Raw genomic sequence first — 22224 nt, forward strand, 5'->3', positions numbered from 1 at the left:
TGTAGATGCTGCAAGGCTTGGCAAAAGAATAATTCTTCCCAGTATTTTTACCGGTGTACCTAGGTATATGATGAATAATTGTAAAGATGCACTTGTAATTTGCAGATATGCAAGATATCCTAGCTATTTTATCACCATGACCTGTAACCCTGAATGGGATGAGATAAAAAGAGAAGTGACTTCCATTGGATTGAAGGCAGAAGACCGTCCTGATATATTGTGTCGAGTTTTCAAGATCAAGCTTGATGGTTTGATTGATGACCTAAAAGAGGGAAAAATCTTTGGCAAAATTTTGGGATGTAAGTCTGTGTTTATGCAACGCTTTATTAAAATCTTATGTTGTAATGCTTTGCTCATTTGTATTTTTCAATTTTTAGACGTTTGCACTGTAGAGTTTCAAAAGAGAAGGCTTCCGCATGCACATATCCTTTTATTCATGAGTAACGAGTTCAAGCCACAAACACCAGATGACATAGACAAACATATAACAGCTGAGATTCCTGATGAAAATGAAAGGCCAAATCTACATGGAGCTGTTTAAAATTACATGGTACATGATCCATGTGGTCCGTACAACAAGAATTCACCTTGCATGAAGAATGGATCCTGTTCAAAGTTCTATCCTAAAGAGTTTAGACAACAAACACTCATTGATGAGGCCAGATTTCCCAAATATAGGCATACTGATAATGGTCGAACAGTGAAGAAAAGGGAATGTGTACTAGACAATAAGTTCATTGTTCCGTATAATCCAGAATTGTAGGTACATTTCGGCATGTGAGGCAGTCTGGCGTCTATTTGGATACGAAATCCAAGAGAAAAAACCATTTGTGATTAGACTTCCATTCCATTTGGAGGATGCGCAACCTGTGGTTTATGGTGAAACTTCTAATGTGAATGATATCATCGAAAGAGAAATATCTATATGAGTCCATGTTTTTGGGATGGATGGCGGCGAACATGTCATATCCCTATGCTCGAAGTCTGACTTATGTTGAGTTTCCAATCAAGTTTGTTTGGAAGGACGATTCTTCAAAGTGGTTTCCTCGAAAGAAAGGCTTCGCAATTGGAAGGTTAACTCATGTACCTGCAGGTAATGATGAGTTTATATTTAATTTTGATCTTACTTATTTAATGATTTAAATTTAAAATCTTAACAGCCTGTACCCCACGTCCATTTTATTCGATTTATCTACACTAGAAAATAAATGTTCAAATAACTTTCAACAGTTATAATCTATAGATTATACAATTTTTTATTTTTTTATATTTTTTAGGAAAATTATTCTTATGCGGATGTGTAGCTACATAATGATTAAAATAGCATAGCTTAATCCATTTAACAACTTAAAAGTGGGATTTTAACCAAGTTTTTTATAGCAAATACTGAAGAATATTACCAACGACTTCTCTTGAATACTCAAAGATGATGTATAAGTTTTTGAGATATAAGAACAGTAGGAGGAACAATTTATGCTATGTATAGAGATGCATGCTTCGCCCTTAGACTCTTGTAAGATGACAAAGAATTCATTGATGCAATTAAGGAAGCAAGCTCATGGGCCTCATAATCATATGTTAGGAGGTTATTTATCATTCTATTAACATCCAACAATATCTCAAGACCAGAACATGTCTGGTATAGATGTTGGCATGAACTCTCAGATGATATTTTGTATCGATAGAGAGCCGTGATGAACATGAGGGGTGAGTTTTTATTAATTACAATGATAAAAGTTCTTCCTTATTGATCATTTTTAGTTTGATTGAATTTTTATAGTATCGTATAATATGCAAAGTTAACAATGTCAGATGATGAGATTAAGCAGTTGTGCTTAATGGATATAGACAAGATCTTACATTCCTATGGTAAAACCTTGAAAGACTATCCTCCTATGCCTTTAGCAACTGAAGTTGATAGTTCTTTGTTAACTAAAATGGTTATTAGGGAAGAGTTAAACTTTAACAGGGATGATTTAAAGAAAAATGCCTTAGACATGTTAGCCATCGCAACACCTGAGCAGAGATATGCATTGGATGAAATTGTTACAGCTGTGTATTGTGATGAAGGGGGTTTTCTTTGTGTATGGTCATGGGGGTACTGAAAAAATATTTCTCTGGAACCTTATATTTGCTGAAATTCGCTCAAGGGGTGATATAGTGTTAAACGTTACTTCGAGTGGTATTGCATCTTTACTTCTTTCCAATGGAAGAACGACACACTCAAGGTTCAAAATACTGCTGAATATAATTGAGGATTCTGTATGTAACATCAAACCTAGTTCCCCTCAAGCAATATTGCCGTTGAAAGCCAAACTTATAATTCGGGATGAGGCTCTAATGGTTAGTAGGTACTGCTATGAAGCGCTTGGTAAATGCTTGGGTGATATCATGAGGTGTTCTCCAACATATAGCAAAGATTTGCCCTTTGGAGGAAAAGTGGTTGTACTAGGTGGAGACTTTAGACAAATTCTTCCTGTCATTCTACGAGGATCGAGACAAGATATCGTTCATTCAACCGTGAATTCGTCTTACCTTTGGAAGTTTTGTCAGGTGCTCAAACTAACAAAAAACATGAAACTCTCTGTAGGGACGACTGCTTCAGATCAAGATGAGACAGAGCAATTTGTTGAGTGGTTATTGAAAGTTGGTGATGGTCTAATAGGTGACAATATGGATGGTGAATCTGAGATATGTCTTCTAGGAGATATTGTTATTCCTTCTTTGGACTAGGCATTTGATGAGTTGGTTCATTTTTCTTATCCAAATATTTTGGAAAATATGTCCTCAAAGGATTTTTTCAAAGCAAAAACTATACTGGCTCCCACACTAGACATCATTGAAAAGGTCAACAACCATCTGATGGCTATCATTTCTGGAGGGGAAAAATTATATCTTAGTTTGAATTCCATTTTTATGGATGAAGGGAATATGGAGAGTTAACTAGATCTCTATGGTCCTGAATTACTGAATAGCATAAATTGCTCTAATTTGCCTCCATATAAATCAATACTCAAGGTTGGTGTTCCGGTGATGTTACTGAGGAATATTGACCAATCCAGTGGTATTTGTAATGATACAAGGCTACAAGTTAGGAAGCTTGGAAATCATGTCAAAGAATATAAAGTCTTAACGGGTAACAATGTTGGTCATATTGCTTTGATTCCAAGAATAAATATGGTACCAACAAATGAAACCGTCTCAGTTAGATTCCAACGAAGACAGTTTCCCATAATAGTATCGTTTGCCATGACAATTAATAAGTCTCAGTGACAAACTTTATCTCATGTTGGATTGTACTTGCCCAAACCAGTTTTTACACATGGCCAACTATATGTGGCACTTTCAAGAGTTAAGAGTAAGAGAGATTTAAAAGTTTTACTTATGAATCACGTAGGAATGTCTGCAAATTCAACCATCAATGTTGTTTATAGAGAAGTCTTTGAAAAAATAGTATTCTAATGTAAATATTTTAATTTATTTTAAATTCTATATCAGTGCATAATTATTTTACCTTAAAAAATATAAAATAATTATTACTCACTTTTTTTAAGTTAAACTTTGATTTTGATAATAATTTTATAAATTTCTTAAAATAATAATTATTTTGTACTTTGTTTTAAATATCGAAGCATATAATTTTTTTTTTTACTTTTATAAATTTTTTCGTGCTGAGCACGGGGTTATACACTAGTATCCTTAACAAATTGGAGAATACTAATAACCATTTATGATACAAATAACTTTATAAATACGGTGCCAAAGATACGTAAAAGGTAGACTATTCATTTTAAGATCTCTCATATTTCATGTTAAGCGACTTAAATGTTTGAGTATCTTTGTAAGTATCTACCGCTGCTATTCTAGAGAAGTCGACGTATATTTCATCCAGTCCAAGAAAAGACAAGTCCAGACATCAAGCGAGCTATACTTTGGAACCAGCGGTCTACACAGGAATATTTGGCTCCCATTGTGAGTCCCAATATACTTAATCCCACTATTGTTTTTCTGTCCAATTCTTTACACTTAACCCACTTTTATTTTTCTGTCCCTCTTTTGCATGAAATAACCCATGGCAGATGAGCCAAGCAACCCCCTCTTTCCCCCACTTAAGTTGAACTATTGGCCATCAACGAATCCCTGCAAGCAGAGAAGCAAAAAATGGTCGATTTATTACGTCAGAAGCAAAACAGCTAAAGTAAAGGAGGAGAACATAAGAACACTGAGAATAAAGACGACCAAGACGAACACACGTCGGAAGCCAAGCCTATAATAACAACCTCTACAAAGACGACGGTGAAGAGGACCAATCATTTTTCGAAAGATATCATGAACTTTCAGATGCCAAAAAACTTCACCCTACCAACAACCATAAAGCCTTATGAAGGAATGGGTGATCCCAACATACATGTCATTGAATTTTACACGATGATGTTCACGAATGGTGCATCCGATTCAATTCTCTGTCGAGCATTTTCTACTTTTTTAGATGGTACTACCTTGATCTGGTTTTTCAATTTGCCTGCAGGTTCTGTATCAAGCTTTGACGAGTTGGCCAACCTTTTTGTTAATAACTTTGCTGCATCAAATATTTATGTGCACGACTCAGATTACCTCAACACCATAAAGCAAAGTCAACACGATAGTGTTAAAGACTACATGACGAGGTTCGCGAAGGCAACCATGAAAATACCCAACCTCAACCCGGAAGTCCACCTACATGCCCTGAAGAATGGACTCCGCCCTGAGGAGACCATAGTTGTCACGAAGCCAAAGACGTTAGCCGAATTCTGAGAAAAGGCGACAAGCCAGATTGAAATAGAAGAGTTCCGACAAATTTGGAAAGTAGAGAGGCCTAACCCTAACAGAGAAGAGAAAAAGCAGAACAAGTACCCAAGCAATAAAACGAATCAAAAACCATTCAAACTAAAACCAAAGTTTGACATGTACACCCCTTTCAATACCAAAAGAGAAGACATCATCAAAGACATCCTACACTCCAAGCTGATTAAACCATCGAACAAAGCAAGGACATACCAGGACCAACGATAAGTGGACAAGTCCAAGTACTACACTTTCCATCAGAAATACGGACACACCATGGATGACTGTGTTATAGCAGAAGACCCACTCGAGAAGTTAGCTCGACAAGGCTTGCTAGACAATTGACGACCGAAGACAAAGAAGAAATACAAAAGACCTTGACCAACATTCCAAATCAACTGATAATCACAGAAATAAAGGAAAAAAAAGTAGATGATAACTCTAATCCACCTCGCCGAATAATAAACTATATCTCTGGTGGTTTTGCAGGTGGCAGAAGCACTAATTCAGCTAGGAAAAGATCCTACAGAACCATGATGTCAGTAACTAACTCCGATCCGACCTATACCACCCACCCACACAGACGACCCAGATGTCACATTCCATTTTTCAAACTACAAAGCAAGTGACAAAAATCTAGACGACCCTGTAGTCATATCATTACAAGTCGGTGAGCTTTTGGTGAAAAATGTTCTCATGGACCCAGGGAGTAGCGCCAACGTACTATTCTACTCCACGTACCAAAAAATGAAACTAAGTGACAAAGCTCTTCAACCATTTTCAGGGGAACTGGTAGGTTTCTCAGATGAGCGTGTTCCAATCCGAGGTTATATATGGTTGCAAACAACACTGGGTAATTATCCTGATTGTAAAACTCTAGATATTCAACGCTTGGTTGTAGACTGCAAAATCCCATACAATAGCATTTTAGGCAGACCTTTTTAAAATATTTTTCGTTCTATTGTTTCCACTTTGCATTTATGTGTTAAGTTTTCTTCACAGGACTATAAAAGCATCACCATTCATGGCAATAAAAAATAAGTCAGACAATGCTATAACGCAAGCATAAAAGCAAATTCTTCAAGACAAGCCGACCAGCAATACGTACAAGCAGTTTATAACTCGGAATGCCTACTAGCCTTGGCCGACCTGGACCCACGAACCAACCAGAAGGACCGACCTATGCTCACAGACAACTTAACAAAAATAAAACTGACAACCGATGAAGATAAGCACACTTATATTGGAGAAGCTTTACAAGGATAAGAAAAAGAACACCTTATCAAATTACTGAAGCAAAATATCAACCTATTTGCCTGGACTCCAGAAAATATGCCAGGCATTGACTCAAATGTCATCTATCATAGACTGGCCATCAATCCATCCATCCGACCTATAGTTGAAAAAATGCCATCTTAGTACAAACAAGAGGGAAGCCTCCTTAGAAGAGACCCAGAAATTACTCAATGCTGGATTCATAAAGGAACTCAGATTCACAACCTGGTTAAAAAATGTGGTCATGGTTAAAAAAATAATGGTAAGTGGAGGATGTGCGTGGACGATACCGATCTTAACAAGGAATGCCCAAAAGACGCATATCGTCTCCCGTGTATTAACAAAGTTAATAGCTCATTTGGTTTAAATTGTCTAAGTTTTATGGATGCTTATTCTGACTACAACAAAATACTTATGTATTCATTTGATTAGGATAAGACCGCTTTTGTTATTGACCATGGTAACTTTTGTTATAAGATTATACCGTTTGGACTCAAAAATACAGCTGCAACTTACCAAAGGCTAATGGACAAAATTTTTGCTAACCAAATCGGATGAAAATTTGAAGTATATGTCAACGACATGGTAGCAAAGACAAAGTCCAATAGAAATCATATCAACGACCTAAAGAAAATCGTCCAACAACTCCGAATATACAACATGAAACTTAACCCATAAAAGTTTGCTTTTGGAGTGCACGACCGCAAATTTCTCATTTCATGCTAACCTACCGAAGTATAGAAGCCAATTCGGAAAAATGTAAAGCAATAATGGAAATAAGGAGCCCCAAGTCAATTGATGAGCGGATATTTTATACGTTTTTTGGCATCATTTTCATAGAGTTTTAGTTATGTTTTGTTTAAGTTTTATCATATTTTCAAAGGTTTTAGTGCAAAATTCACATTTTTGGATTCTACTTTGAGTTGTTGTGTTTTACTGTGATTTCAGGTATTTTCTAGCTAAAATTGAAGAGTTTTGGCAAAGTCTGATTCAGAGGCAAGGAAAGCGTAGCAGATGCTATCAGATCCTGACCTCCGTGCATTCAAACGAGCATTTCTGGAGCTATAGAGGTCCAAATAACGCGCTCTCAATAGAGTTGGAAAGCTAACTTCTATAGATTTCCAGAAATATATAATAGTTTATACTTTTCTTCAAAGAAGCATGCACATTTGGGGTGTTGAATGCCAAGGAGCTACCCCCTAGCTGGCGTTCAACGCCCCCAAAGGAGCCCTAAAGCTGGCGTTGAACACCAACCACCCCCTAGTGGACGTTCAATGCCCACCAAGAGTACAAGGCAGCGTGGATCATTCCTCTAATGGGCGTCCAACGCCCATTCCTCCAAGTGGACGCCAAGCTCAGCCTAAGAACTCAACTCAAGTGGGCCCACAAGTGGATTTCCGCACCTCTAGTCTATTCTATTATACTTTTGTACTTCTTAGTTACTAGGTTATTATATATAGAACAAAGATCACCCCTGTTAGAGATCTTTGCCCATTCGAACCTTTCACTATTGTCTTTTGTACAGTATGAGCAACTGAACCTCCTAGGTTAAGGTTAGGAGCTCTGCTAATTCTTATGGATTAATAATATCACTATTCTATTTCAATCTATGCTTGATTCCATTCTAAGATGTATCTTCGTTCTTCATCCTAATGAATAGGGAGTGTAACTTGACCGTCATCCCTATTCTATATGGGTTCTTGCGAGTCCTTGACGGGATAGTATTGAACCACAAGCTTGATTATACATCTCTTAGACGGCTAATCCACGACTTCGTTGGGGACTTGGAGACATCAGTTCAGCCGAGGTACGGGGCGATTAGGGCCTTTGTGGTATAGGCTAGAATCATAAAGCGTCATTCTCCGATCCGACAGATCCGACCTTGTCTGTGGCATTTTGAGTAGGATCATCAGAAATTGGACTGCTAGAGCTTCACCTTCGTTCAGATTGGATGACCATTGACATCGGCGTTTAATCTGAAGCAGAAGAGATTAATGACCACTAACCCTGGCGTTAATCACCTACAGCTTGCCATGGAATGAATCATCAGAAGTTGAAGTAGACAGTGAGAAAAATTGATCTAGAAGGAGGAAGCATCTCCGAAGCCTCAACCGTTCTCTTATCATTGATTTCACACCAACCCAGTAACACTTTATTTATTCTGTTTTTATGCATTTTTCACAACTATCATCTTTTCTAATCGCCTGACTAAGATCTACAAGGTAGCCATTGCTTGCTCAAACCAACAATCTCCATGGGATTCGACCCTCACTCACTTGAGGTATTACTTGGACGACCCAGTGCACTTGCCGGTCTATTTGTGCGAATATTGCGGAGTCAATTTTGCGCACCAAGTTTTTGGCACCGTTGCCGGGGATTGTTTGAGTTTGACAAACTATCAAACTATCTTGTTGCCTAGATTAGGTATTCTTTAAGGTTTTGTTGCTTTTCTATTTGTGTCTTTTTTTTTTCTTTTCAAAAAATTTTCAAAATTTTTTCTTGTCTTTATTAATCTTTGTCTTTTGTTTGAGTCTTTTGTTCTTGTTTCTTGTCAAAAGTTTTGAACTTTCTTGGTTTCTTTTTCCAAAAATTTTCAAAAAAATTATGTCTTTTGAGTCTAGTGTCAGTTCTTAAGTTTGGTGTCCCTTGTGTGTTCTTTATTTTCCTTAAATTTTTGAACTTGTTCTTGAGTGTTCTTCTTGGTATTCAAGTTGTTCTTGTTTCTTTTCTTTGTTTGATCTTGAAATTTTTAAGTTTGGTGTCTTTTGGTGTTTTTCTTTCTAATTTTCGAAAAACTAGTGTTTTTGATCTAAAAATTTTAAGTTTGGTATCTTTTGATTTTTTTCTCTTTCTTCATTAAATTCGAAAAACAACAAAAAGATTTCTTTTATCTTTATTCAAATTTTCGAAAATCTTATTTCCTTTTTTTTCTTGATTTAAACATTTTTAAGTTTGGTGTTTTCTTGTTAGTGAAGTCTACATTTTTAAATTTCAAATCCTATCTTTTCAACACTTTTCAAATCTTATCATATCTTTCTTTTAATTTGACTCTTTCATATCTTATCTTTTTTTTTAATTTTAACATTTCAAATCGTTTTAAATCTTTAATATATTTTCAAATTTGATTTTCAAATCTTTTTAATTTAAAACTCATCTCTCCTTACTTATTTTGAAATCTTCATCTTATCTTTCTCTTTTAATTTTAAAACTTACCTAACTTACTTTCTTTTCTTTTAAATTTAAAACTTTTTCAATTTCAAATCTTTCTTTCTTCTTTTTCTAAAATCACCTTTTAATTTTCAAATCCTTTTAGTAATTTGCTTTTAATTTCCTTCTTGTTTTTTGAAATTCAATAATCAATTAAAATAAAAACAAAAACATTTTAATTCTAGTTTCCCTTTTTATCTCTTAAAATTCGAATCCTTCTACCCCCTCTATTAGAATTCTTCTTCTCTATTCCTCTATCCTCATTCTTCTTTCTTCTTCATATCTCACTGGGAGTTCTCTATACTCTGACATAGAATCTCCCATTCTCCTTCTTTCTTTGTCTTTTTCTTTCTTGTTTATGAGCAGGAACAGAGATAAAAAACCTCTCTTTGATCTTGATCCTGAACCTGAGAGGACTTTAAGGAGGCATTTACAACAAGCTAAGGCACAACACTCTGGAGAAAACCTCAGAACTTTTCGAACAAGAAGCTGAAAGTACAAACATGGCAGCCAATCCGAATGATGGAGGAGATGCAAGGAAGGTTCTTGGTGACTTCACTGCACCCACTTCTGACTTCTATGGAAGAAGCATCTCTATACCTGCCATTGGTGCAAATAACTGTGAGCTTAAGTCTCAACTAGTCTCTCTAATGCAACAGAATTGCAAATTTCATGGACTTCCACAGGAAGATCCACATCAATTCCTATCTGAATTCTTATAAATCTGTGATACTATTAAGACCAATGGAGTGGATGCTGAGGTCTACAGGCTAATGCTTTTTCCTTTTGCTGTTAGAGACAGAGCTAGGATATGGTTGGATTCTTAACCTAAGGAAAGCCTAGACTCTTGGGGAAAGTTGGTCAATGCATTCTTGGCCAAGTTCTTTCCACCTCAGAAGATGAGCAAGCTCAGGGTGGAAGTTTAAACCTTCAGACAAAAAGAAGGTGAATCCCTCTACGAAGCTTGGGAAAGATTGATAAACTACTATTTTATGGTTTATCTTGTGCTCAATTGAGTGGTTTTATCAAGTCTTTGCACACTTATTCATATGAATTGCATGGTTTTATAATTCCTTCCTAGTTTTGTTCTATGATTGAAAACTTGTTTCCTAAGCCTTTAATTTGTGTATTTTAATTCCCCTTTATACCATTCGATGTCGTGATCTGTGTGTTCAGTGTTTCAGGCTTTGTAAGGTAGGAATGGCTTAGAGGATGGAGAGGAAGCTTGCAGAAATGGAAGGAGCACAAGAAATAAAGGAGACAACCAGCGAGCATTGATGCGCATGCATGACTCACACGTGCGCACAGTCTGGAGATTTTTACAATGACGCGTGCGCGTACCTAATGCATGTGTGTGGATTGGAGTTCTGCAAGACTACGCGTGCGCGTGCTCGACGCGTACGCGTGCTTGACACGTACACATGACATGCGCGATCTGCAGAAATCACAGAAAATGCTGGGGGCAATTTTGGGCCGAGTTTGGACCTAATTTCCGGCCCAGAAACACAGAATAGAGCCAGGGATCAAGCAGAGACTCAGGACACATTCTCATTAGCGTAGTTTTAGTTTTAGTTTTGAATCTGAGAGAGAAATTACCCTTCCTCTAGGTTTTGTTTTACATTCACATATTTTTAGTTTTATGCTTTTGCTTTGGATATTGAGAAGAGTCATTACCTCCGTTGAAGTTATTATTCTAGTTCGTTTTCTTATTCTCTTACTCTTCCATATCCTTAATCTTTGTTCAGAGTTATAATTGGATTATTTTTAGAATTTATTAATGCAAAGGATTACTTTTATTTTTAATTAATTCTCAGTTATTATTCATCATGTCTTCCTTTTATTCCCTTTTTAATTCTGTGCAAGTAGTTTTTATGTCAATGGAGTAGACTCCCAACTTGACTTGGGGGTTGATTAAATGGATACTTGAAATGCTCAAGTGATTAGTTAAATTGGAAGTTGTTGGCTAATTCTCTATCTACTAACGCTAGACCTTCCCAAGGGAGAGGACTAGGATTTGCAAATAAGAGTTAGCTCAATCACTTGACTTTCCTTTATTTAGTAAGGGTTAACTAAGTGAAAATAACAACCTCTTTATACTACACTTGAGAGAATTCCAACAAGGACAGAACTTCCAATTAATCATTCCCCCAGTCAAGGCTTTTTATTCTGAATATATAAATCTCTTTTAAATTTCATTGCGTTAATTTACAATTATTTATTTCTTGTTATTCAACTCTCAAAAATTCTCGAAAAACTCCTGATTAATAAGATAGCACCCTTTTGTCAACTCGTTGGGAGACGAATTGGGATTCATACTCCCAGTATTTTTACTCTAATTTTGTGACAACCTTTCTAAATTGATAAGCGGATTTTTGCTGGTTAAGAACTATACTCACAACGCATTTCTTATATTAATTTCTTAATTGGCTGATTTCCGCCCGCATCAATTTTTGGCGCCGTTGCCGGGGAGTTGCAATAGCATACAAAATTATTAGTTGGTGTACATATTTTTAATTTTTGCGTATTTTATTTTATTTTATTACCATGAGCTGTATGTTTCTTTCATTGAATGACGCGTTCATTGCCTGATCCAAGCTTAGCTGCATTTGATCCTGAAATTGAAAGGACTCTTTCAAGTATTAGGCGAGCTCGGCGTAGGTTAGCCTCTGAGGGTGGTGAAGTGGTTGTCATCAATTCACCAGTCTCATCTGAGGGTGAATCTGAAGCGCCATCTGAGGAAGAAACAAGCTTCCTTTCTACTAATTCGGTTGATCTACGTGCAGGTAATATGGCGGAGCCCAGGAGGATCACTCTCCAGAAAGCTGGAGCTCCAGACTTTACTCTGCAACCGTATCAAGTGCGTCACCCAAATCTGGCTGCAGATTTTAAACTGAAGACTGCATTAATCAACTTGATGCCCAAGTTTCATGGCTTACCTACTCAGGAGCCTATCAAGCACCTCAAGATCTTTCAGACAGCCTGTTCTACTGTTAGGCATCATGGTGCAGATGAAACTTCTATTCTGCTAACCGCCTTCCCATTTTCTCTTGAGAAAAAGGCGAGGGAGTGGTACTACACTCAACCTGAAGTGACCGTTACTAACTGGGATACGCTCAGGAGAGAATTCTTGGAAAAATACTTTCCAGCTGAAGTTACAGATAGACTAAGGAAAGAGATCTCCTGCATTATTCAAGGCAAATCAGAGACTCTTTATGAGTATTGGGAGCGCTTCAAGAATCTTCTGGACGTATGCCCCCATCACATGATTAACAAGTTGGTGTTGATCAGCTACTTCACTCAAGGCATGAAGCCTCGGGATAAGACTACATTGGATGGTGCAAGTAATGGTTCTCTGAAAAAGTACAAGACCGTAGATGAAGCGTGGCAACTGATCAGCGACTTAGCTGAGTCCATTCGGAATCACAGGCACAGGAACAACCACCCCAAGGCTGTTGTAGAGGTTTTCTCTAGTAGTGAGACTACTGCCTTTACACAGGCTATATGTGAGATGACCAACCTACTAAAGCAGATATAGCTAAATCAACAACCTCAGCCTCCCTCACCACAACAAAAGTCAACAGTTGGTTTCTCAAAGAGTATGTAGAATATGTGCTGATTACACTCATTACACTGATGAGTGTCCGCAGCTCTAACAAGAAAACAACACCTTGGCAGCTACTCATAATTTCTATGACCGCCCGAATTAAGGATACAATCAACAAGGCGGCAATTACAACCAAGGTAAAAACCACAATCAAGGTTGGTAAGACAACTCCAACTAGGGGTGGAGAGATAATTCCAACCAAGAATGGAGGGACAACTACAACAGAGGAGGCAGAGACAACAATGGAAATCAGAGGTGGAACAACAACAACAGACAGCAGAACCAAAACCAGCCTTACAGAGTACCTCACCAAAGGCAGTTCCAAGCGCCTCAGAACAACCAACAGCAGGTCCCTCAAATCACTTACCCATCTTCCTCTCCCAATGACGAGTTGCTTCACTCTCTTGCACAAAGACAAACGACCATGGAAAACACACTTACTGGTCTGACTTCTGCTATACAAGCTCTCATCTCTCAGATGGGATCATCGAGTACCGCCAACACTCAACCCTCAAGTTCCAGTACAATTCCTTCTCAACCTATACCCAACCCCAAGGGTGGCATCAATGCCATCACTTTGAGGTCCGGAACCACACTGCAATAGAGGAATCATGAGGAGCCAAGCTCAGAGGAAAACATACAAGTTGAAGGTGTTGTGGAGGCAGACGATGCTGAAGAAGAGGATGTAGTACAAGACTTGGTTGAAGAAGAAGCAGCTCAGCCAGGGAAAGGAGCACCAAGGGACGCAGAAGCTGCAAGTGGCGCCATTCCTATCCTATTTCCGCACCTTGCTAGGAAGTCCAGAAAGCAGATGGAACTAGACCCTAAAATGGTAAAAATATTAAAAAAGATTGAGGTAACCATTCCACTTTTTGATGCCATTCAGCAGGTACCTAAATATGCTAAATTTCTAAAGGATTTGTGCATGCATAAAGATAAATTACAGAATTTAGAAACTATTCCTCTAGATAGTTCCATTTCTGCATTGGTAGGTGATATACCTAAAAAATGTAGTGACCCAGGTCCATGCATGGTTACTATTACTATAGATGGTGTGAAATTTCTTGACTGTATGTGTGATTTAGGAGCGTGTGTTAGTATAATGCCATTGTCTGTATATGATGCTTTGAGGCTCCCTCCCTTAAAAAGGTCGGCAGCTCGTTTTGTTTTAGCAGATAAAAGCATTATCTCTGTGGTTGGAAATGCTGAGGACATGCTGGTGAGCATTAAGGGACTCACATTTCCTATTGACTTCTATATTTTGGAAATTCCCCCTAAAGACTCAGGAAGACCATCATCCATCCTGCTTGGAAGGCCATTCCTGAAGACTTCAAAATACAAGCTGGATGCCTTCTCAGGAACTTACTCTTTTGAGATAGATGGAAGAGCAGTGAATTTTAATCTGGATGAAGCTATGAAGCATCCTCCTGAAGATCATTCCATCTTTCAGTGCGACATCATTGATGAGACGGTAGCTGCAGTTCACCAGGAGGAAGTTGAAGAGAGGCACATGGAGCAAGATGCAAGTATGGGGACACCCCCTGGACAAGATTAAGACACGTTACAACCATCACTGGCTCCAAATGATCAAGTGCCTAGCCATGAGCAGAAATTGGAATTAAAGCCCCTTCCACCCCACCTCAAGTATGCTTACCTTGAGGATAATCAGAAGCTCCCAGTTATCATTGCAAGAGAACTCACTTCCCAACAGGAGGAGCAACTGCTCAGTGTGCTGAGAAGACACAAGAAAGCAATTGGGTGGAGCTTGGCGGATATAGTAGGCATCAACCCTCAAGTTTGTGAGCACAGAATATGTTTAGAAGAGGGAGCAAGGCCTGTCCGTCAGCCTCAAAGAAGACTGAATCCCACCATCTTAGAAGTTGTCAAGAAAGAAGTGACTATGCTACTTAAAGCAGATATCATTTACCCCATCTCAGATAGTGAATGGGTCAGTCCAGTACAAGTGGTGCCCAAGAAGTCTGGAGTTACAACAGTAAAGAATGAGCATGGAGAGCTCCTGACAACTAGAGTGCAGAATTCATGGAGAGTTTGCATTGACTACAGGCATCTCAACTAAGCTACTCGCAGGGATCATTACCCATTGCCATTTATTGACCAGATGCTTGATCGCCTGTCAGGTAAATCACATTACTGCTTTTTAGATGGTTATACAAGCTATTTTCAAATTCATATAGCTCCTGAAGATCAGGAGAAGACTACTTTTACATGTCCCTTTGGAACGTATGCATACAAAAGGATGCCTTTTGGCTTATGTAATGCACCAGCTACTTTCCAAAGATGCATGATGAGTATCTTCTCAGATCTTATTGAGAACTGTATGGAAGTTTTCATGGATAATTTTAGCGTATATGGTGATTCATTTAGCCTTTGCTTGGATAGTTTAGCTAGAGTATTAGACAGGTGTGTTAGTTCAAACCTTGTTTTAAATTTTGAAAAATGTCACTTTATAGTAAAACAAGGTATTGTAGGACATGTTGTTTCTAATACTGGTATTTCTGTTGATCCAGCAAAGGTAGATGTCATTTCTAGATTGTCTTACCCCTCCTCCGTGAGGAAAGTCCATTCGTTCCTTGGCCATGCAGGTTTCTACAGGAGATTTATCAAGGACTTCAGTAAGGTAGCATTGCCTTTATCCAGACTGCTACAGAAAGATGTTGAGTTCGAGTTGAGTAAAGACTGCATGAATGCATTTGATCAGCTGAAGATCGCCTTAACTCAAGCCCCGATTGTGAGAGGACCAGACTGGAACCAGCCATTTGAGATTATGTGTGATGCTTCCAACCATGCAGTAGGAGCGGCGCTGGCTCAGCGCGAAGGTAAGGATCCTTTCTTAATTGCTTATGCTTCTAAGACCTTAGACACTGCTCAGTCAAATTACACTACCACTGAAAAAGAGCTTCTGGCTATTGTTTTTCCTCTGGATAAATTCCGAGCCTATTTACTTGGTACTAAGGTGGTAGTGTACTCAGACCATGCAGCTCTAAAATATTTATTAGCTAAAAAGGAGTCCAAACCAAGGTTAATACATTAGATACTGTTGCTACAAGAATTTGATTTAGAAATTAAGGATAGGAGTGGTAACCAGAATTTAGTGGTAGACCACTTGAGTCGCCTTGAGCATATTAAGACTGACTCCACTCCTATCAATGATGCTTTTTCATTTGATATCTTGCACGCAGTATCTGAAGTAGCTCCTTGGTATGCACCTGTAGCTAATTATCTAGCTAGCCATACTTTCCTTCCTAATTTTACTAAGCATCAAAGTGACAAGCTGAAAAGCGAGTCTAAATATTATATATGGAATGACCCATATTTATGGAGGTGTGGTGCTGACCAGGTAATTAGAAGGTGTGTGCCCCAATCAGAATCCCAGTCCATTTTAGAGGCCTGCCACTCTTCTGAGAGTGGAGGACATTTTGGCCCTCAAAGAACAGCTAGAAAAATTTTAGATTGTGGATTCTGGTGGACTACTCTTTTTAAAGATGCTATTACCTTCTGTAAATCTTGTCCCCCATGCCAAAGGTTTGGTAATTGACGTTAGGATTTTTGCTAGTAAATAATTTATAAAAATAGTCGCGTTGTAGATATAGTTTCTAAACCAACAGAAATCCCTTCGTACAAACGTTTTGGTTGTCACAAGTAACAAACCCCTAAATAAATTGATAACCGAAGTATTCAAACCTCGGGTCGTCTTCTCAAGGAACTGCAGGGAAGTATGTTCTTATTATTGGTTATGGAGATTGTAACTTGGGGTTTTGAGAATGAGGAGCGAATAGTCTAATTAGCAAATAAAGTAAATGAAGAACAAGTAATTTAAATGGCAAGTAAAATAAATAAATGACTATAAATAAACTTTTGGCAAGGTATGAGAAATTGGAGGTCCTATCCTAGTTATCCTTATCAATGATGATGAGAATTGAATCTTAATTCCACTTTGTTAACCTTTACTAAGATAAAGGAAGGTCAAGGGATTAATTGGTTTGATCTTCGGATCTTATTTATTTTCTAGAAAAAGATTGGGATTATTGAAGTTCAATTTAATTAACAAAGATGACAATTATCAATCATGTTTGAGTTTGATAACTCCTGAGTTACTGATTTCTTAACCAAGACCAAAAGGAGAAAAGTAAATCTACTGGAATAAAAATGTCTTCAGATTGGGAATAATAGCAACATAAATAAAATAAATCAAGATTAAACTGAAATACCTCAAATAACATTAATTCAAAAGAGTAATCTGTAACATGGAAGAATTCATAAATTAAATTGCAAAAGTAAATAAAATGGAATATTGAACCTGATAAAGAGATAATCCTGAAAGCGAATAAAATCCTAATTCTAAATCCTAATCCTAAAGAGAGGAGAGAGAGGAGAGAACCTCTCTCTAAACTAAATCTAAATCATGAAAACTAACTAAAGTGCAGACTCTCTCTAAACTACATCTAAATCATAATAATTGTGAATATGAAAGCTTCCTGATGAATGGATGCATTCCCCCACTTTATAGCCTCTAATATATGTGTTCTGGGCTGAAAACTGGGTCAAAAACAGCCCAGAAATTGCTTCCAATGATTTCTGTTACGTTCAGGTCGCAGGAAGGTGACGCGGAGGCGTGGATTGAAGTTCGCAGATGCGACATGGGCGCGTCATTCACACGTTCGTGTCGCCTAACGTTAGGGCAGCTACGGCAAATTATATATCAAATTGAAGCCCCGGACGTTAGCTTTCCAACGCAACTGGAACCGCATCATTTGGATCTCTGTAGCTCTAGTTATGACTGTTTGAGTGCAGAGAGGTCAGGCTGGACAGCTTTAGCAGTTCCTTCAGTTTCCTGTATTCCTTCCACTTTTGCATGCTTCCTTTCTATCCTCCAAGCCATTCCTGCCCTGTAATCTCTGAAAACACTTAACACACATATCAAGGCATCTAATGGTAATAAGAGAGGACTAATATTTGGTAATTTAAAGCCAAAGAAGCATGTTTTCAATCAAAGCACATAATTAGGAAGGCAAATGTAAAACCATGCAAATAGTATGAATAAGTGGGTAAAGAGTTGATAAAAACCACTCAATTGAGGACAAGATAAACCATAAAATAGTGGTTTATCAGTAATATATCCAAGAGGGATGAGATGCCCCAACAGATTATGCTTTTCTGTGAAATTTTTTTATGTTTGGGGCATTGACTTCATGGGTCAATTTCCAAACTCTAGTGGTTACCTTTATATACTGTTAGCTGTAGATTATGTTTCTAAATGGGTGGAAGCAATTCCTAGCCACACTGATGATGCTAACACTGTTATCTCTTTTGTTAGAAACCATATTATCTGTCGCTTTGGATCACCACGAGCAATCGTGAGTGATTAAGGCACTCACTTTTGTAACAGGAGACTAGCAGGACTACTAAAGAAGCATGGGATCGTTCACAAAGTGGCAACAGCTTACCATCCTCAGACCAATGGGCAAGCAGAGGTGTCTAACAGAGAAATAAAGCGCATTCTGGAGAAGATAGTAAAGCCTCATAGGAAGGATTGGAGCACCAGACTTGTTGATGCGCTCTGGGCGTATCGGACAGCGTACAAGACACCCATTGGGATGAGTCCCTTCCCCTTAGTGTATGGAAAGGCTTGCCACCTTCCAGTAAAGGTGGAACACAAGGCTTTCTGGTCTGTGCAGGAATGAAACATGGGATTTGAGAAAGCTGGTGCTGAAAGGAAGCTGCAACTGGTAGAACTGGAGACCCTTCGACTCGAAGCTTATGACAACTCCAGATTATACAAAGAAAAGGTGAAGGTTGTGCATGACAAGCATATCAAGAGAAGAGAGTTCAGACCTGGATATCTGGTTCTCCTCTACAAATCCAGGCTGAGGCTCATGCCAGGCAAGCTGAGATCCAGATGGGAAGGTCCTTACAGAGTGGAGAAAGCAGAGCCATATGGAGTCTTCCACCTGAGTCATCCTTCAAGTTCCAATTTCATCAAGGTCAATGGACATCGCTTAAAGCTTTATCATGGTGAGAAGATGAAGGAACACAAAGAGCTAGAGGTCTTCCTATTGGAAGATCCACCAACAGAAGCAGATTGAGCTTGTGGACCGTCCAACTTAAGGACGTTAAAGCAAAGTGCTGGGTGGGAGACAACCTACCATGGTATGATCGTTCTTTTCTCTATTCTTAGTTTTGTTTAGTGACTCTTCTCATGATTTCTGCATATAGTCTACATCTGCATCTGCATAAAAAAAGTGGCAAAAAGTGTGCCAATCACACAAGCATCACCACGCGCACGCGTCCCTCACGCGTGCGCATCATTTGAATATTTGGCATCTCACGCGTACGCGTCAATAACGTGCACGTGTGACCTAGGAAAATCGACGTAAAAAGGTGTCAGGCTGAAAGTTGTGATGGCCTGGTGCGGGAAGTGTGCCCGAGGCACTAAGTCACTCACGCGTACGCGTCCATGACGCGTACGCGTCCATGACGCGTGCGCGTCATTTTCATATTCTGGGCACTTACGTGTATGCGTCGATGACGCGCACGCGTCGTATACCATTTTGGCACACACCCCAAGACAAACAGAGAGTTGTGCGCGCGCAAGGCTGCCTTCGCTCGAGTAGCACAAGCACGGTCATGCGTACGCGTGACCGACGCCTACGCGTCGCTCCCCATTTACGCAACCCACGCGTACGCGTGGAGCACGCGTGCGCGTTACCCTCGCAACACCACCAGATCCCTGCGTCGCCACTTTTCTTATCTTTTCTTTTCCAATCCTAATTTCTTTCTTCTAACTTCTTTATTTCTCTTCTTTCTTCTTTATTCTCCATTCTTTTTCTCCTTCTTCTTTCTTTATTCTTTTCTTTCTCTCCCCCCTTCCATCATATTTTCTTCACCTCACATTCTCCATTACATCTCTTTGTCACCTTCTTCTCAAGGTTCTTTCTTTCTATTTTCTTTCTTCTTTCCTCATTATTTATTTATTTTTGCATTATTTTACTTGGTGTTAGAAATCTAATTGAGTAATTATTTTCTTCCATAATTGCTTGTGGATTATTAAGGAGTTATTTGACAATTATCACTATTTATTTTTGGGTTGCTTGCATGTTCAAATTTAATACTTTCAATACCATATTTACCATGCATACTAAGTGTTTGTGAAAAAGGCCGTATGGCATTGTGCATTTTTAATTATTCTATCCTTCTACTCTAATGCCTGTTTTTCACAAAACCCTTTCAATATTTTATTAATTGAATATAATTGTCAATACAAATGTGATTGTTAGTTTGTTACGAGTGATAATACATTTTAGCTTTTGATGCTTGATCTATGCTACTCATGCCTTTGCCGGCATTCTAAAAAACATCTTGCATTTACTTGCCATACTATGCACTTGCTATATTTCCATTGATGAACTGATCACATGTAGTCGCGACCATGTGTTAACGACATCTTTCTTTACCTTGGCATTGATTATTACTTGTATTGTCCTCCTCCTTGCTTTAACCTTGGCTTTACATGTTACTTTCCTTTTCCCTTTTCAAGATGGCCACCAAGAAGGGTAAAGAGAAAGCTGCTTCCAAACCACCGGCAAGGAGAGGAACAAAAAGAGCGCTAGTTGCGGAATCATCCTCAACATCAGTCAAGCCATCCACAAAGCGAGTCAAGAGGATCATCAAGGTCCATGAAACAGAGAAAGCCTTTACAGCAAGGGACACTGCGTGGTTCACTAACCGCTACTGTGAGCAGATGTTCCCCATCCTGGCTGAGCGAAACTACAACAATGAGCACCTACTCATCCTCCCTACCCACATTATTGAGTTTGTAGACCCCTGCATTGAGCACAGACAATGGAGATTCTTACGAAGACAGCCACGGCAGGTTAACCTTTCATGGGTAGTTGAATTCTACTCCAATTTTTACATGCCAACCCTGCAGTATGTCTATGTCCGTCAGAAGCAAGTCCCTATCTCTGAAGGGGCCATTCAACGAGCTTTAGATCTCCCTCCTGCCCCAGAAGGATTGGATGCATACCAAGAAGCCTCTATCAAACACCAGACATACCAATTCAACTGGGATGACGTCCTCAGAGTTATAGCACAACCTGGCAGCAGATGGATCTATGGATACCATCGATCCTAACCTAAGGGCATATTGGTTTCAGCACTTACCTTGGAGGCTCGAGTGTGGGCACAGATTATGTCCCACTACGTCTTTCTGAGCACTCACGAGTCCTCCTTCACTGCAGATATGGCTGTTCTCCTCTGGTGTATCCTTACAGACCAGCCCCTCAACTTACCAAGACACCTCCGGCACGCCATAGGACACGTACAGATTGCGGGCAACCTACCCTTTTCCGCCTTGGTTTCAGATCTAGTCTCGGCAACCGGAGTCTCCTACAGAGCTGGGGACACCAAGACTATACTTCCGCGGGATAATCAGATTATCCCCAACGGGAAGTACATCAGACCTCCAGCAGCCACTATCAGTTGGACCGCAGACCCGGCCGGAGATACTCCTTCTCCTTCCATATCACAAGCACCCTCAACAAATCAGCTGCTCCTACAGATACTTCAGAGGTTGGACCGGCTTGACCGGCAGGCAAAGCAAATGGAGCGCCGTAACAAGCACCAATTTACATACCTCAAGGAGCTGATTGTTGGCAACCACCCACCTGAAGAAGAACCAGACACTCCGGACTCCACCTCACCTACAGCACCGGGAGCCATGACAATCCCGACAGTGGAGATGCTGTTACAAGCCCCCCTTTGTTCCTAATTGATGGCACCGAGGATGGTGCCAAGCTTTAAGTGTGGGGAGGTCGGTCAGTACCTGACTTCCGGAGGTAATCTCTTTTTCTTAACACCAATAGGTTATTTTTCTTTTGTTAGATAGAATAGATTGCATGATAATAATTGTTTGCATGTATGTTTGCTTGGTTAAAGTACTAAAATTCTTTTCAAGACTCTATTTTATAATATTTCACTAATTTAAATTAAAAACTTTTTTTTTGTTAAACTTGTTTGAAGACTGTAAATTGGAACATGAATTATAGCTAAGAACACATACCCAGTGAGATTTTTGAGCCTAATTGTATTGTTACATCATCTAACCATGATATTTTATTCTTTTGAAGTATATGTCAACGACATGGTAGCAAAGACAAAGTCCAACAGAAATCATATCAACGACCTAAAGAAAATCGTCCAACAACTCCGAATATACAACATGAAACTTAACCCATAAAAGTTTGCTTTTGGAGTGCACGACCGCAAATTTCTCATTTCATGCTAACCTACCGAAG

At 38.9% G+C, this 22224-nt stretch overlaps 1 protein-coding gene and 1 non-coding gene across 2 annotated transcripts; one reads left to right on the plus strand and one right to left on the minus strand.

Annotated features, from left to right (window-relative positions):
* The first annotated feature begins 948 nt into the window (after nucleotides 1-948).
* On the plus strand, nucleotides 949-2733 carry LOC107615924 (uncharacterized). Its single transcript, XM_016317937.1, has 3 exons — nucleotides 949-1093; nucleotides 1813-2056; nucleotides 2151-2733. The coding sequence occupies exons 1-3, from the start codon at nucleotides 949-951 to the stop codon at nucleotides 2731-2733; spliced, it is 972 nt and encodes a 323-aa protein (XP_016173423.1).
* Nucleotides 2734-12466: 9733 nt separating this feature from the next.
* Nucleotides 12467-12574, minus strand: LOC148546405 (small nucleolar RNA R71). Its single transcript, XR_015900884.1, has one exon. It is a non-coding gene; the product is annotated as a small nucleolar RNA R71 (small nucleolar RNA).
* Nucleotides 12575-22224: the final 9650 nt, after the last annotated feature.

The sequence above is a fragment of the Arachis ipaensis genome, chromosome B9 (assembly GCF_059453495.1).
Source record: "Arachis ipaensis isolate K30076 ecotype BB chromosome B9, ASM5945349v1, whole genome shotgun sequence".
NCBI lineage: Eukaryota > Viridiplantae > Streptophyta > Magnoliopsida > Fabales > Fabaceae > Arachis > Arachis ipaensis.